Raw genomic sequence first — 13,776 nt, forward strand, 5'->3', positions numbered from 1 at the left:
TTTGTTGTTTTTGTACAGATACACTTCTCAATGTAGGTGTTCCACATAGTGTTATATATATATATATATATATATGTATATTATATATTTGTAAGGGTTTCATATTACTGTACTGTAATTGCGTGTTAAAACAGTAACACAGGTGGCCATCTCCAAAATCAACAACAACGACAAGGACAAAACATGGACCTGTATTTTGAAAGGAGACACAGAGCTTCAGGTGACAGTGAATGGAAAATTGGAAGAGAGGGCAGTGAAGGAGGAATTTGACATTGATGAAACACCAAGCAGTGAAGCAAATTAACACCGTGTGTACGTGGGTGTGGGTGCTGGAGGGGGGCGCAGTAAGTGTGGATTCACGGTCAGACAGGTTCAGCCAGGGTAATTGAGAGCCTGATCGTCCATCTCAGGATACACGTCCTTTTTGCCCACTTCACTTCTTGGGGTAGGTGGGCTTCCTGTTCACTTTTATGCTAGCCGATAGGTCTTTCAGTGGCACGTCACATCAATGCAGCACAAAGCAGCTGTGTACTCCTACACTGGAACATCAAGTGTCTTTGCCTCCACTAAGACATTTGACCCACTCATCCTTCCAGTCAGGGGAGCATGGACAATAATGTGCTGTGTTTGTTTCCTCCGCTCTATTACCCATGATTATGTAGGACAACATTCCTGCTAACTGCAGCACAGGCACATGCTCAGTTGGTATCCATGGTATTCCTGTACGCGTCAGCTTACTCAGGTGATCGTCTTGTTGCGCTGCCCATTAAATTGTTTCTCTGTTATTGAGCTGTCAATCAAATTACAACAGTCACCTTTTCAATTAAGAAAAATGTCATTTTGCGAACTTGTTTGGAGTATGTATACGTGTTTAGATTAGCCACCTCTGTGCTTGTCCTACGACGGTCTGTCAAGAACATAGTACGTGCCAAATGACTCAGAACTAAATTGTAATTATAGTCTTTACAGGCGTGAGCCCACCACAAAGCCTACTAACAGGTTTCTTTGTTTTCACACCACAGCTGTTGTGATAGCTCTGCCAGCTTGTTTAAAAATTATTTCTCTGCAGGGAGGGGAAGGGTTGCACCTCCTTCATAAGAACAGAACAGGAGGAGCCCATATTAGGAATTTGCTTGGATTTAGTCTAGGTTTACCTAACCTTTGGCTGTAAGATTTCACCCTGTTTGGACATCACTTGCTCTGGCTCCAAGGAGTGCAGGGCACACAACAGCAGCTGTAAAATCAAAGGTAGCTGCAGGCCGAGGGATCGTTTGATAAAAAGTACGAGGGGGGGTGGTGTCTGGTGGATGGGGGAGAGAAACTGGTCTCTCAGCAGTCTTTACTAAATGAGCTTAATTGAATCTGGGTAATTGCTGACCTTCCTGTCTCAGTGAAATTACAGCCTTAACTGATCAATGCTTTTCATAAATTTATGCCTCAAGGTCGTTCAGTTGATTATACTGCCCTCCCTCACTGCCCACGTTGCCTCGCTCAGTTGGCCCATTGTGCGAAAAATTAAGCAGGGAAGCGTTTCAACACAAAAAGAGTGCAATTATGCTCGTTTCAGATTTTCCAAATTAATTAGCTTGCTGTGTTTTTAAGTAAAAGGAGCGTGGACATGGAACATTTTCAAAGATTATTCCTCCTCGCTTCTTTGCTGTGAAAGCAAATACGTTTGGCTTTGCAGTAAATGTCTCACTTTTACTCCTAGCAAGGTTTGCTATGCCTCTGCTCTCCTTCTGCTACTCTGCAATTATCTGGAGATTTATGCAGTCAATAAGTCACTGGTGTTCGGGGAAGTTGGGGACTTTTTAAAACAAACAGCAGTGTAATTTGTAATTTGGCATTCCCTAAATCTGGGAATTATGGTTCTCCATGTGGCTCTTTAGGGAGTTAGCACTCTGATGGTGGGTTTACTGGCCAAGCTCCCTCCCTGGACTCCTTCTTTTTCTTCTCCCTCTTGTTCCTTTTTACGCCTGCCGAGGAAACGGGAGGATTTCACAGCTGCTGAGAGCTGGGCCCTGGCTGGGCCCTATGACCTCCTTCTTGCTTACCCCCTCCCTCCCTGAGTCTCACTCCCTTTTTTCTCCATCTCTCCAGCAGTCTCTTTCCTCAGGGAGCTCTTGTGTGGCTCAGAGGAAGCTGAATCATAAAGCATGGCTAATGAATAGAATAGGGTAGGAAAGCTGAGGCCTGCTGACGGCCCTCCAGAGAGGAGGCCAGGCCCCTGAAGCCCGAGGCTCAAATAGCAGACGGTCCCCACAAAGGTCAGGCTTCCTGCGGCCCGCTCCAAGGGCTTTCAGCTCCCAGGCAATGTGGCTTGAATTTCCCCCATTATTTTTTAAATGGTTAAATTTCCCCGTTTCCTTTGGAAAACCTGCCCTTTGCTCTTCTTTCTTTCTTTTTTTCATTGTCTCTCCCATTCTCCCTCTATATATATTTCCCCTCTGTCTCATCTTTCTCCATCTGTTTTTAATGGCACCCAGTGTTGCCTCAACAAAGAGAGTGTGAAGAATTTGTTATACATGACCTCTGTACACCACAACCGCAGGCAACTCAGACTGCCAGCAGCACAGCCCCGTGAAAAAATGTCAACGTGACCAGCAAAACCCAGAAAGTTCTGCAAAAACAACAGCTAGCAACATCAGGGCTCTGCTTCGACATGCCTTTTTAAGAAGTGCTTTTTGCAAGCCGGCCTTGTAATTGTGGATTATACAACAGACTCATGCAGACTTGGCAGGTGCAAAACACAGCATTAAAGTCTAAATATTGGTTGTTGATGTTACTTGGAATACATTTGGACTATAAAACAGCTCACTGCACAGTGAAAACAGCCAGATTAGGAATAAGGAGATCTTGGCACGTGAAGAACAAGCGTTTTCTGTTCTCTTTCTCATGAACGTGTTATGTCTGTCTAGCTGTCTGGAGAACCACTCTGGTCATAACAATTGCTTCAACTGTTACACCGAGTTATGGCATTACCTACCCTGTCTTTTCTGGTTTTGTGACCCTGTGCCACACTAAGCGAGTCCTCGAGCCAACTCCCGTGTCCATTTGACAAGCTTCATTTCACTCTGAGCCCATATTTTTCTTCCAGGGCCTCCAGGGCAGTGATTCAAGGCTGAGGTTGTGCTGTTGCAGCGCTGAGGCTTGGTACTGGAGCGTTTAATGTCGTCCAAAGCTAACAAAGAGCCTGTGTTGTAGGCTGGCGCCCTGGTTCTGGGAGACTGAAAGAGGGCAATGCACAACACTCTGTCTTTCCTCTATAGTCTTTCACCTTGTCTACTGTAAGAGGAAACAGGAAATATTGCAGTTCAGCGGAGTGTTCGCCCTCCTTTGAATGTTCCGCCCACTGAGACTGAAGAGCTGTTATTGACCTTTTCTTACAACGTCTGCTTGAGGTTATTGAACTACCTAAAACTCACTAGTTGTCTTCCTATAAGCGCTGCAGTTAATTATTAGCGTAACTGAGACAGTTAGAAATTGCTTTGTCGCTGTCTAATTGTCGCTGAGGTGTTGAAGAATTTAATAAATGCCTAATGTGTCCTCGATTCAAGCCTAATAGTGCTGACATAACATCAGTGGCTTAGAGCAAATCTTGTGTTGTTTAATCACTTGAAATGTGTCTGGCAGATGCAATCGTTCAGAGGCACTTTGTGGCATCTTCCCTTTAGGTTCAATACCTGCATTTTGTTGATAGTGTTGAGCTGAGGCATCAAGCGCAGACATACAAACATTGTTCTGAACAGTAACACAGTGGCAGCCGAGGAGAAATTGGGAGATCTTGGAAAGAAGAGGATGTCCTCAAAACACTTGTGAAGTACTAACAGGGATGCCAAGGACAGCCATCTGTGTTTACAAAATCATTTGCTTTCTCTTTCTGTCTCTGTCTCTCTTGTACTCACTCTGATTCACTGTTCATTCTTTACATATGCTCCCTTTGTGCCGCATAAAATACAAGCATGGCAGTTAAGGACACTCGGGCCCTTTGGGTGGAACATATGTTCAGCTTTTGCAGCTTTTTACAAGTCGGCAGATCCCAGATGAGAGCAGCTAAAGCAAAGGGAAATAGTGGCTTTAAACAAAGCCCCTATATGGGCTGCTGTTACAGGCCGAGGGTTTTCATGGTTAATGCCGTCTTCCAAGCACGCAGACAGTGTTTTTGAACAATGTGGCTTTGCTGCTGTTTTGACTTGCTGTATGGTCAGTCGGCATGTTTTTTGCAGAAATAGCTGATGTTACTTTTATTAGGTGTTCTGAATCCAAGAGCAAAGTATCCTTCTGTGTTTAATGTACTACAGATGGCTTTCTTCTTCTTGCCCAAGCACCATTTTTCTATAGACAACCATGTCTGCTGCTCAGTGTCATTTGCATTAGCCACGTCTGTAAATGATTGGTCATCACTTTATTTCCAATATAAGCTGATACTGTCGTTGATATTAAATGAGAATCTTATTCTATTCATGAGATATGTAAGTTTCTTGAAAAATAATGCAAAATGAAATATGACTTCTGAGGGTGCTGGAGCCTTTGTGTTCGTAACGCTGCATAGCCATCTTCTGACTTCCTCTGTCTCTGCTGTCTTTGACAGCATTTCTTTTAAGGGATTTCAGGTGGCACAACAGTGCCACCTAATGTTTCCTCGTCAGGAAAAAAACAGACTAGGACCACTTGGTACAGAGGGAGTTCTTTGCACTGGCTGATTGAAGCCCGTTGATTGACTGTGTAATGCTGTGTGTGGGAGCTGAACTTTACTTCTAAGCACTTATGACCACATTTGTGGCTGGATAAGCCTTTTACTGAAAAAACAAAAGTATATATCTGTGCTCGCTTCCCAGCTAATGAGACAAATCCGCTAAAGGTCTGCTGTCCTTTTTGGTTTTTTACAGGTGTCTGATGTAGGATCGGAGAAGCTCTTTTCCCCTACCACACCCAAAGGTAAGCCCGCTCTGCTTTTCCTGTTTCACCGCAGTCGTTCCTCCTCATTCATACACATCACCAGTTCTAATCCTGCAGCTCCCATTCAGATTTAAATGTCAGCAGACATAAACAAGGTCTGGTGACTACATATGCATACATTTTTGCCAGGGCGCAGAGTGGCGTTTCTTGGACGACCTAGCCAAAGGCTTAGCCTTCCTACATATTGGTTCATTAGAGGGGATTTAGAGCCTCTCTGCCACATGCTCCCACAAATGGGAACTTCCCCTCAGGCAATACAAGCTCTCTGACAGCAGGCCTGGACCATAATGGATGCCAAAGGAAAAAGGGAGAAAGAGCTTTGTCAGCCCCCCAGACAGCACAAATTCAGTGTGTGTGCATCCATATGCACATGTATGGATTACAAGTCCTTTGCTTTTGCACAGGATGAGCATGCATGATTTGATGCAGTTTTTGCATTTGTGTGGTTTCATGCATCTAGTGACATGCTGTGTATATTTGGCAGGTCATACAGAAACTATGCAAGCACAGAAGCACCTCTATATTTAACACATGTAATGGTGCAGTGTGTGTGGTGAATACATGTCATTTTAGGTGCTTGCTCCCCAACACACCTGAAATAACAGAAAAATGAACCAATCAGATGCACGAGTGCTTTCAGCCCCATTTAGTAACATGTAACTAAATGATGAGCCTGCAGATACTGTAACATGTGATCATGTTGGACACAAAGTAGCAAGCAGCGTACCTAGCAAAGGCTTCAACTTAGCTTGTTAGCTCACAAATTGATCCAACATGGAAATACAGACTTCCTCTGTTGCACATTACTGAACATTCACCATTTACAAAACAGATACCAAATAAATGTTCAATCTACTTCAGCACAACAAAAAGGAATGAGACATCGTATTGTGATGTTGTTATTGTTACAAGTTCAGTGTAAAGTCTATCAAGTTGACAATCCAATAAATTGGCCAAAAAAAAACAAAAAACAGAAAAAAACAGTAGTACAGTGTAGGTTTGGCCAAGAGCCAGCCCAGTCAAATCACCCAATCCTGTTCGACAGGTCAGAGCAGAGAAAAACGCAGAGGGGCAGGCAGTAGAGGAGCAGCATGATCAGCCAACCCTACATCACATCCACCAATGTTGTCCTGCTAACAGTGAGAAGCCAGATCTGCCTTGCAACAGGAAGTTACAGTAGCGCTTCACACAGACACTAGTGTCAGTGTTCAGAATTTGGTGCCAGAAATTCTCTGCTGATGCCAACTTTTTTGCATCGGCACCAGTTTTTTTTTTTTTTTTTGTCAGTGGAAATGTGTAGGAGCAGTTGTAAATTAGGCACCAACACCGTCCTGGTAGAGAAGAGGTGCTTTTGACAGATAGCAGCATGCAGACCGTGTTCCCTCGGGGCAAGAACCAGGAAGGAGTCCCATTAACACAGACTGAGAGGGAGGGAGGTGGAGCTTTAAAACAGTGCAAAATATAAGGTGGGTTTTGGAGAGGGGCATGTCTGCAGACTCAACAATAAGATTTGTGTATTATAATGTGACGGAAAGAAATGTCAAAAGGGATGCATACATATATTTGTTGATAGTGTTATATTGTTGAAAATGTATTAAAAGATCTTTTGCTGTAAGGATGTAATGTAACAAAAGTGATCCGTTGCTTTCTTTAGCACAGTAGCTTTGACTGCTGAGTGGAAAAGCATGGCTGACAGCAGGGAGACAAACCAGGCTTGCAGACTGTGTGATGTAGATGACCTGTGACCAGCACTGGCCTTAAGAAACCAGCATTCACAATGACAATGACTTCCAGACTTGCATGGTTTAGAAAACAACTAGACCACATCAAACGACGACTGTTCCCCACCAGGCTGTTGAAATACGACTGTTGTCAGCTGTCAGGGTGTTGACTTACTTTTATGTTTATGCAGAACATGGCTGCATATAAGCAGACTCTACCCTATAGAACTGCACAGGCACATGCGTAGTTGGTATTTTCTGTTTTAGCCAGTGTAGAAAGACCTCTGTGGATCTGGCTAATGTTCACACAGGGCTGAGGATTAGGTCCATGGAATTACATCCCGACAATCCAATCAGAGCCTCCTGATTATCACACAGATCAACCAGATTCTGTTTGGGCGATGGAAACGAAGGACACCAGATTAGAATTAGAGGTTAGAAAGGGTGAGACGACAGAGAAATTCAGCAGTTTGATGAAGTGATTTGGTGACAATGAGGAAGAAGTTATCACACTAAAATTGCAGAGCTGCCAGCCAGCCTCATCGCCCATTCCAGTGTTGTTGTCCAGCTGTAATGGATTCTAGGACAGTGTTTGTTTCCGACCTAGACTGGTTTTTCCTCTGTGTACGTATAATGTGTGTGTAATACAAAGCAGCCCACAGGCTGTTTTCCTCTGGTTTAGAATGGAGAGTATGTGTCCCATTACCCGTCTCGCTCACGATCCTATGGGACTGATCACCAGGCCTGTCGAGCTGTTGGCTGGAAGACTCTCAGACAGCTTTGTGTGTGCACGCAACCACACTCAGGCATACACACACAGAAACATTATGGCACACATAAATATGTAATGCTGTGATGATGTTTGGCTTCCACAAATTGCTAGATAATGAGTGTTTCTCTTACTTTCACCTCTTCCTCGCTATTCAGTGTCATGCTCCTTTCTGAACTTTATTTTGCGATTACGTGTACAAACAGTTGAGGTTAACTCCAAATTGTACACAGGCCCAGAGTCTGTCATGTTAATGAAACGGTTCAGGGTTAATAGAGGAGAGGAAAGACCAACATTGTAATCACTGATGGCAGAGCACTGTAATTATGCACACAGAACAGGGTTTTGGGCAAAACCCAGACACCCTCGCTGTCTTTCCCTCATATTTACTTTTCATCATCTTTGCATTTCTAGCATGTTGACAACCTGTTATAGATGTAAGCTGACACTACTGGTAATAGCACAAGCGAATAGTATCTGTAATAACAGAGCACACACTGCAATTCTCTTTGGGTGTTGTTACCCAAGAGCTAGCAAAAAGTTGCACTGAATGTCTGCCTGTGTTGGTGGTTATGATGTAGGAAGGTACAGCAGAGGTCAAGCATTATCTAACAGTTATTGGTTTTTGTTTATTTGCTGTCTTAAACCTCCTGCAAATTATTGATTTCCTGGAGGATGGCATGTTTAAGTAAAAGAACTCGTTCTCCACTCAGGGCTACTCTTATTGAATCGCAGGTCATAGTTTACCGTTGTCACTTGCTTGAAGGCAAATGAGAATCTAAATGTAGCTGCTGAGCATTCGCAGGGCACCTCCACAGAGCACAGATAAACACCTCACTGGTAGGCCTTCTCGTGACATTTCACAATGCCGGGCCTATGGATGTGCCGGGGAGTTATCACCTAGCTGTCAGCAGCTAGAAATATCTGAGAGGAACACTCAGGAATGTGCACCGACTGTGCTGAATGTAGCATCTGTGGGTTTTAGAGCAGTAAGTATAGTTTATGTACCTTCTTTGATTGCTTCCTAGTTTTCACTGATGCCTTGTTGTCTTAGCTAGATGCTACCTGCCACAGAGTGATTGTAAACCCACGCTGTGTGCCATCCACCAGAGAAACCTGGGGCATCTTGGGATAGCAGGCGAAAGATTGGTAGAAAACCCATTTCTGAAGTGGATTTGTGCCCTTGTAATCCTGATTAATTTTGACCCGTTGTGCTCATTTTAAACAGAGCATTACAGTAAGCGTGAACACAGCAAGCTCTGGGGCGAAACCAGGAGCTTAGCGGCTTTGGGAGGCTTAGCTGCAGATGGCATTTTAAGCCGGACTTAATAAATTGTTTCCATTAAACTTACCGGCCCACACATACTGGATTAGACCAGTGGAACAAAGGAAGAGGAGAGCGTGTAGGGGAAGAGAAGAAAAAACACACACACACACACAAACTGCCATGATGCACATCTCGGCTAACATCTCTCTGAGGCAACGTGAGAGGTGAAGATGAGGTTATAATGTTCGGGGAGAAAGAAGCTTTTGGACATGCAGCATTAACTCACTTTTGATCTCTTGCTCATCAGGGATGTCGGACCAATTTGGTTAATTGACATAGAAATAAACAAACAAAAAAAGATTCATAAACCATTTAGCTTGGCAGTGGATTTAGGGCTTATCCTCTAACTGTTTATATATAAACACATTACCACTGCTGTAGCTTAAGGATTTAGGATGTACCCCTACCCTTGCCTCTTTTTTTTTTTTGCTTTTTTTTTCCTTTGGCGCATTTTTACTCATACATCCGTCTGTTTTTGAAGGAAATCAATTCCTTGTGGTGGAGCCCTGCCTCTTCCCCTTTCTATCCGCAGCCCGCCCGCTACCTCCTTCCCCCATCGGCTCATGGCTTGCTCCCTAAGCTCTCATTATGTGCTACACAGTCCAGGTCCCTGTGTCGAATCGCTAATCAACCACCCTGTCTGCAGGCCTGCTCTCTCAATAGGTGCTGAGTGGCCTTTGTTCCACCACTGATGTTTGCTGCATGTCAATAAAAGAGCTATGGTCTCTTCTACCTCCGCCTCCTCCTCCTCTTGCCTCGGCCAGACAGAGCAATAGGCCCGCTCCTACAGTGAAAACTTACATAAAAATGAAACAGTCTCTCACCTGCTGCATTCTGAATGCCGGAGAAGGGAGGAAGGATGGGTGATTGGAAAGGGAGCAGCAAGGTCAGGGGCAGGGGATTGAGGGCAGCTCAGGCATAGTGAAGTAGATGAGAGAGCATGTTTGTGTTCGCCTGAGCAGCTCTCCTCTGGCCAGGTCAGTGTAATGTATCACTAACCTCGGCGGCCAGCCTGACTGTTTGCAGGCTCTCACCCATTAAATAATAAATGGAGGTTGACCCTCTGACCAGCTAATCAGCTTTTCGCCCCCGTTGAATCAGGATAGAGTGGAGTTAGATAGAGAGTGTGGCTGACTGGCTAACAGGCAGGCTAGATGACTGCAGGGCAGACGTGACGCTGGGAAACATAAGGGCTGCAAAGGCTCCATCCAGATCAGCAAGCTCTGGAATTGAAAAGCAGCCATCACCGCTGTGGAATCTAAGCCTGGTGAAGCTCACGTCGAGTACCTAACTTGATTTGTTGGCTAATTCCAGACAGGAAATGCTTTCTTTATCCGCAAGACCGATATTCCTGTTGTTGAAATAACAGTTTCTGGTATCGCCCCCATATCCGTCACCATACATTCATGTTTGACAACGAGCCGTCCCTTTTGCCTCTAACACCGCATCACTTGTTGAGCTTGAAGAGAAGCTTCCATGTCTCTGGATTTGTTTTAAATATTAAAAAGCATGAACTCAGAGCAGGATACAGAAAGCAGAGAGATTAGCTAGCACTCTGAGTTCAGGGGAATAAAACCAAAACACGACTTGTTTCTTTATCAGTCTGTGGGTTATTTCTGTAAACAGCCATAGGACAGCTTATGAGTGATTTGTTTTCAGAGAAAAGGGGCGATATTAATGCTCCCTTTATTGATAGTGTTAATGCTGTTTGTGCAGCCATCCTTGTCGGAAAGATGAAAATAAATAGGGGGAGCTCAGCGGAGATAAGACACATGTTTAATTATTAATTGAGCCATTACTGACAGAGATTGCCTTTTTTGATTTAAAGCAGGAAGGTCTGCTTCAGGGACAGAAAAAGCAATTACAGAATTCCCAGTTTGCACCGCTGCTGCCCATCGTTCAGCGGACACTGCGAGAGGGAAGTGGAAGGAGACAAAACGCTCCAACACACACGCGCACTCGCATACATCCTGTCACACTGCTCTGTTCCATAAATTATTTTAATTCTTCTTCAATATTTATGGCTTTTTAAATTATGATTACACAGTCATGTACTATTCATGTAGAGTGGCAGACAGTCAAAGGGACCAGTCCACATTACCCACAACCCCTCTGTGGTCTGGCACCTTGAAAAGCTGACTGGATGGAATTTGGTTTGGTTTCGCATCATTCAGCCAGTGAATTCAGACTGTGTCGCCTTTTACGAGCTGCCTGTTTTCAAAGACTGTCTTGATTTTGTATGCGTGGCAATTAGCTGCCTTGTAAAGTCATTTCTGGTATGTCATTAAACCCCCTGTGCACTCTGTGGCCTCTGTTATGTCCATTAGAAAAGCGTCTGCTCTGTGCAAATCGCCCAGCGGGCATGAAATATTAACTCTGCCTTCCTTTAGAGCATTTGGTAACTGCTGGTTAAGTTTCATTCTTGAAACAGAAACTCTCTCTTGTCTGTGTCAGCCATGACACGTCAGGATGCTTGACACCTGTCAGTCAGTCCTATCGGTCCCTGTCATCTGTGTCAGTGAACCCACGGGTGGTGATCAGCTTTGTGAGAGAAAATGGAAGTCATGTTGAACGCTGTATGACTAGGCTCCATTGTGTGCCTCTGTGTTTATTGACCGAGTATGGATTCAGCTTTAGCTGTAGAGTGGGAGCAATTACAAAATCACTAAAGGCCGTGAGGGAATTTTAGGATACGTTGTCAGGGACATTACGAGCGTTTTGGCTTGAACGCGGACAGACGCTGTGTTTCTCATCTTACAGGTCAAGTCAGAGTGAAAATAGTGCAAGATGTCAGTGTGCTTAACATTACAGCCTCGAAATCCCCCAAATACATTTGGGGTTCAGTACAAAGAACAGCTTTTCAGTGTTGTCTCTTCAGATCAGATAAACTATTGTACCTCAGCTACACACACATAGCATTGTGTATAATTGCTAAAACAAAAAAAATTGCCATTGTTTTGACAAAACTGGTTGATTTATTATATAAATGTTAACATTCAGACCCTGCAGAGAATTTAATTTAAGCAGCAGCAAACTAGCATGCTGAAGCTAACCACAGTAGTCATACTTTGGTCTGATGCGTCCCCCGATGGCCAACTAGCACAGCTCAGGTCGAGTCTTGTCTCAGCAGAGAAAAAACATAATAAATGGATGTAGGCTCAGTGGTTTTTGTGGCTGTTGTTTTTTTTCCAGAGGAAGAGAAGAATATAAAGAGGATAAGTCCATACAGCAGCAGCAGCTCTCATCACATCTTCTATCTAATCTTAATCCTTCTCCTCCAATAAAACAACAGCCAGCTGCATTGTGGAAGGCATTTTCATTGTTTACTTATGAGAATACATGACCAGCGTCTTATCACAGCTGTCAGGCCTGAAATGTAAAGCGTGTCGCCTGTGATCACTTGCAGGTTTTCTTGTTTTTAATCCTTCAACTCCAGTCATTCTGCTAACGAGAGTGGGTCCTCCCCTCCCCACACACACACAACCCACATCCCCACACCCCACCCTTTATTTGTTTGAAGATCCCAGTTCTTCGCTATGTGCATTTTAAGCTCATCTGTGCTGAGAGGTTCAGAGCCAATGTTGTTTGCAGATGAGGCTGTAACACTCATTGACAAAGCCAGATGGTAGGTGATTGTGGCCAAACATGACACTTGGATAATGTACAATCACTGGCAGGGGGACAGTCAGCAGCCTAGATGGATATTACAAACATGCTTGTAATGCATTGGGATCAGTTCACACAGCCTTATAAAGATGGAAAAACCATCAACATGCACAAAACGGATGTAAAATGCTCCAGATTCCATGAGAGACGAAGGACGTCCAAGTATCAGAAGAACGTGCCAGAGAATTTAGGGGTGAAAGGAGGTGAACCCAGTAAACACGATCCCAAATCAAACAGAAGTATCATCCTGCTGTGTAACGTATTTCCCAAGTATAACCAGGTGGGTGGTCCGCCTCCAGTGTTTGTTCGGTATTCATAGCCCCTTACCTTTTCACTGGTAGCATATTAGTACCCATGTTTCTGTCAGTGGCTTATCAGAGCCACTGTGTCTACAAGTAAAACCACAGGCTTGGGCTAGCTTGAGTGAGGGTTGGGTCTGGAGGGGTTTGCGATAGAGCCTAGCTATTAGCTTAGAACTCAACACATGGTGAAAGATGTAACCCAATACGCACTCCTGAGAAAAGGCTTGTTTGTGCATTTCACCAGGAAAGAGCAGCATTAATCGTCCCAGTGTTTGTTAACAGACAGGGAGTAATTCACCGAGACAGAGCACCCTGCATTTTGGACAGTTCAGAGGAGGTTAAAAAAAAGGGAACATGAACAGTGTAGTCTCCTCCAATATTCAAGCGGTCATCTGTTTGGCTGTTGTTTTTGGCTACCGGTGAATTCCCTGCACTGGGCCCTGGTGGTGGGGCCCCTAATGACCTCTGACTGACTCTAATACCCCATTCAGCTGAGCATGGGCTCCAGCCTTTCTGGCTGTTGGGTTAGTACTGCTGTGTTGAAGGGTGAGCAGCAGGACTGGGATTTCACTGTTGTTTGCTTTGGGAAAGAGCAAGAGAGATTGTTCCAATGTCACACAACCCACGGAGAAATGTGTACAGAGGAGTACCAGCAGCATCGACTGGGGTTAGGCTGATATATGTAGTCTTGCTGATATTTTCCTTTTGTTAAGATCAGATTTCCCACCTTTGTATAATGCTGTTTCTCTGATTTAACATGTACTGTATAGCAGATTATTTACCAGATTATCATCAACAAGAATTAGGTGATTAAATCGTGTATCAGAGCTATTTTAAAAATAACGAATAAAATATTTTTTTCTTTTCCTTTTTGGTTCATATTTATGTAAATTCTCAGTGGTAAATATTCACATTAAACATGGCCAAAGTTTTAAATTGCCTGGTTTCAAAAAGTGGAGATATCCTAATGTGTTCATATCAGGTACAAAGCCCTGCCCATAAAGTTGGCTTCAAAGGTCACCAAAACTCATT

The 13,776-nt window shown here is 44.0% G+C and overlaps 1 protein-coding gene across 9 annotated transcripts in view; it reads left to right on the forward strand.

The window, feature by feature from the left end:
• fbrsl1 (fibrosin-like 1) overlaps window positions 1-13,776 on the forward strand; it is a 276,987-nt gene that overhangs the window by 237,702 nt on the left and 25,509 nt on the right. For all 9 annotated transcript variants that reach the window (XM_039620498.1, XM_039620495.1, XM_039620496.1 and 6 more), the window contains one exon: window positions 4,890-4,938. In XM_039620498.1, the coding sequence (XP_039476432.1) occupies window positions 4,890-4,938 (49 nt within the window). The remainder of the gene's footprint in view (window positions 1-4,889; window positions 4,939-13,776) is intronic.

Source organism: Oreochromis aureus, linkage group 12 (genome assembly GCF_013358895.1).
Source record: "Oreochromis aureus strain Israel breed Guangdong linkage group 12, ZZ_aureus, whole genome shotgun sequence".
Lineage (NCBI taxonomy): Eukaryota > Metazoa > Chordata > Actinopteri > Cichliformes > Cichlidae > Oreochromis > Oreochromis aureus.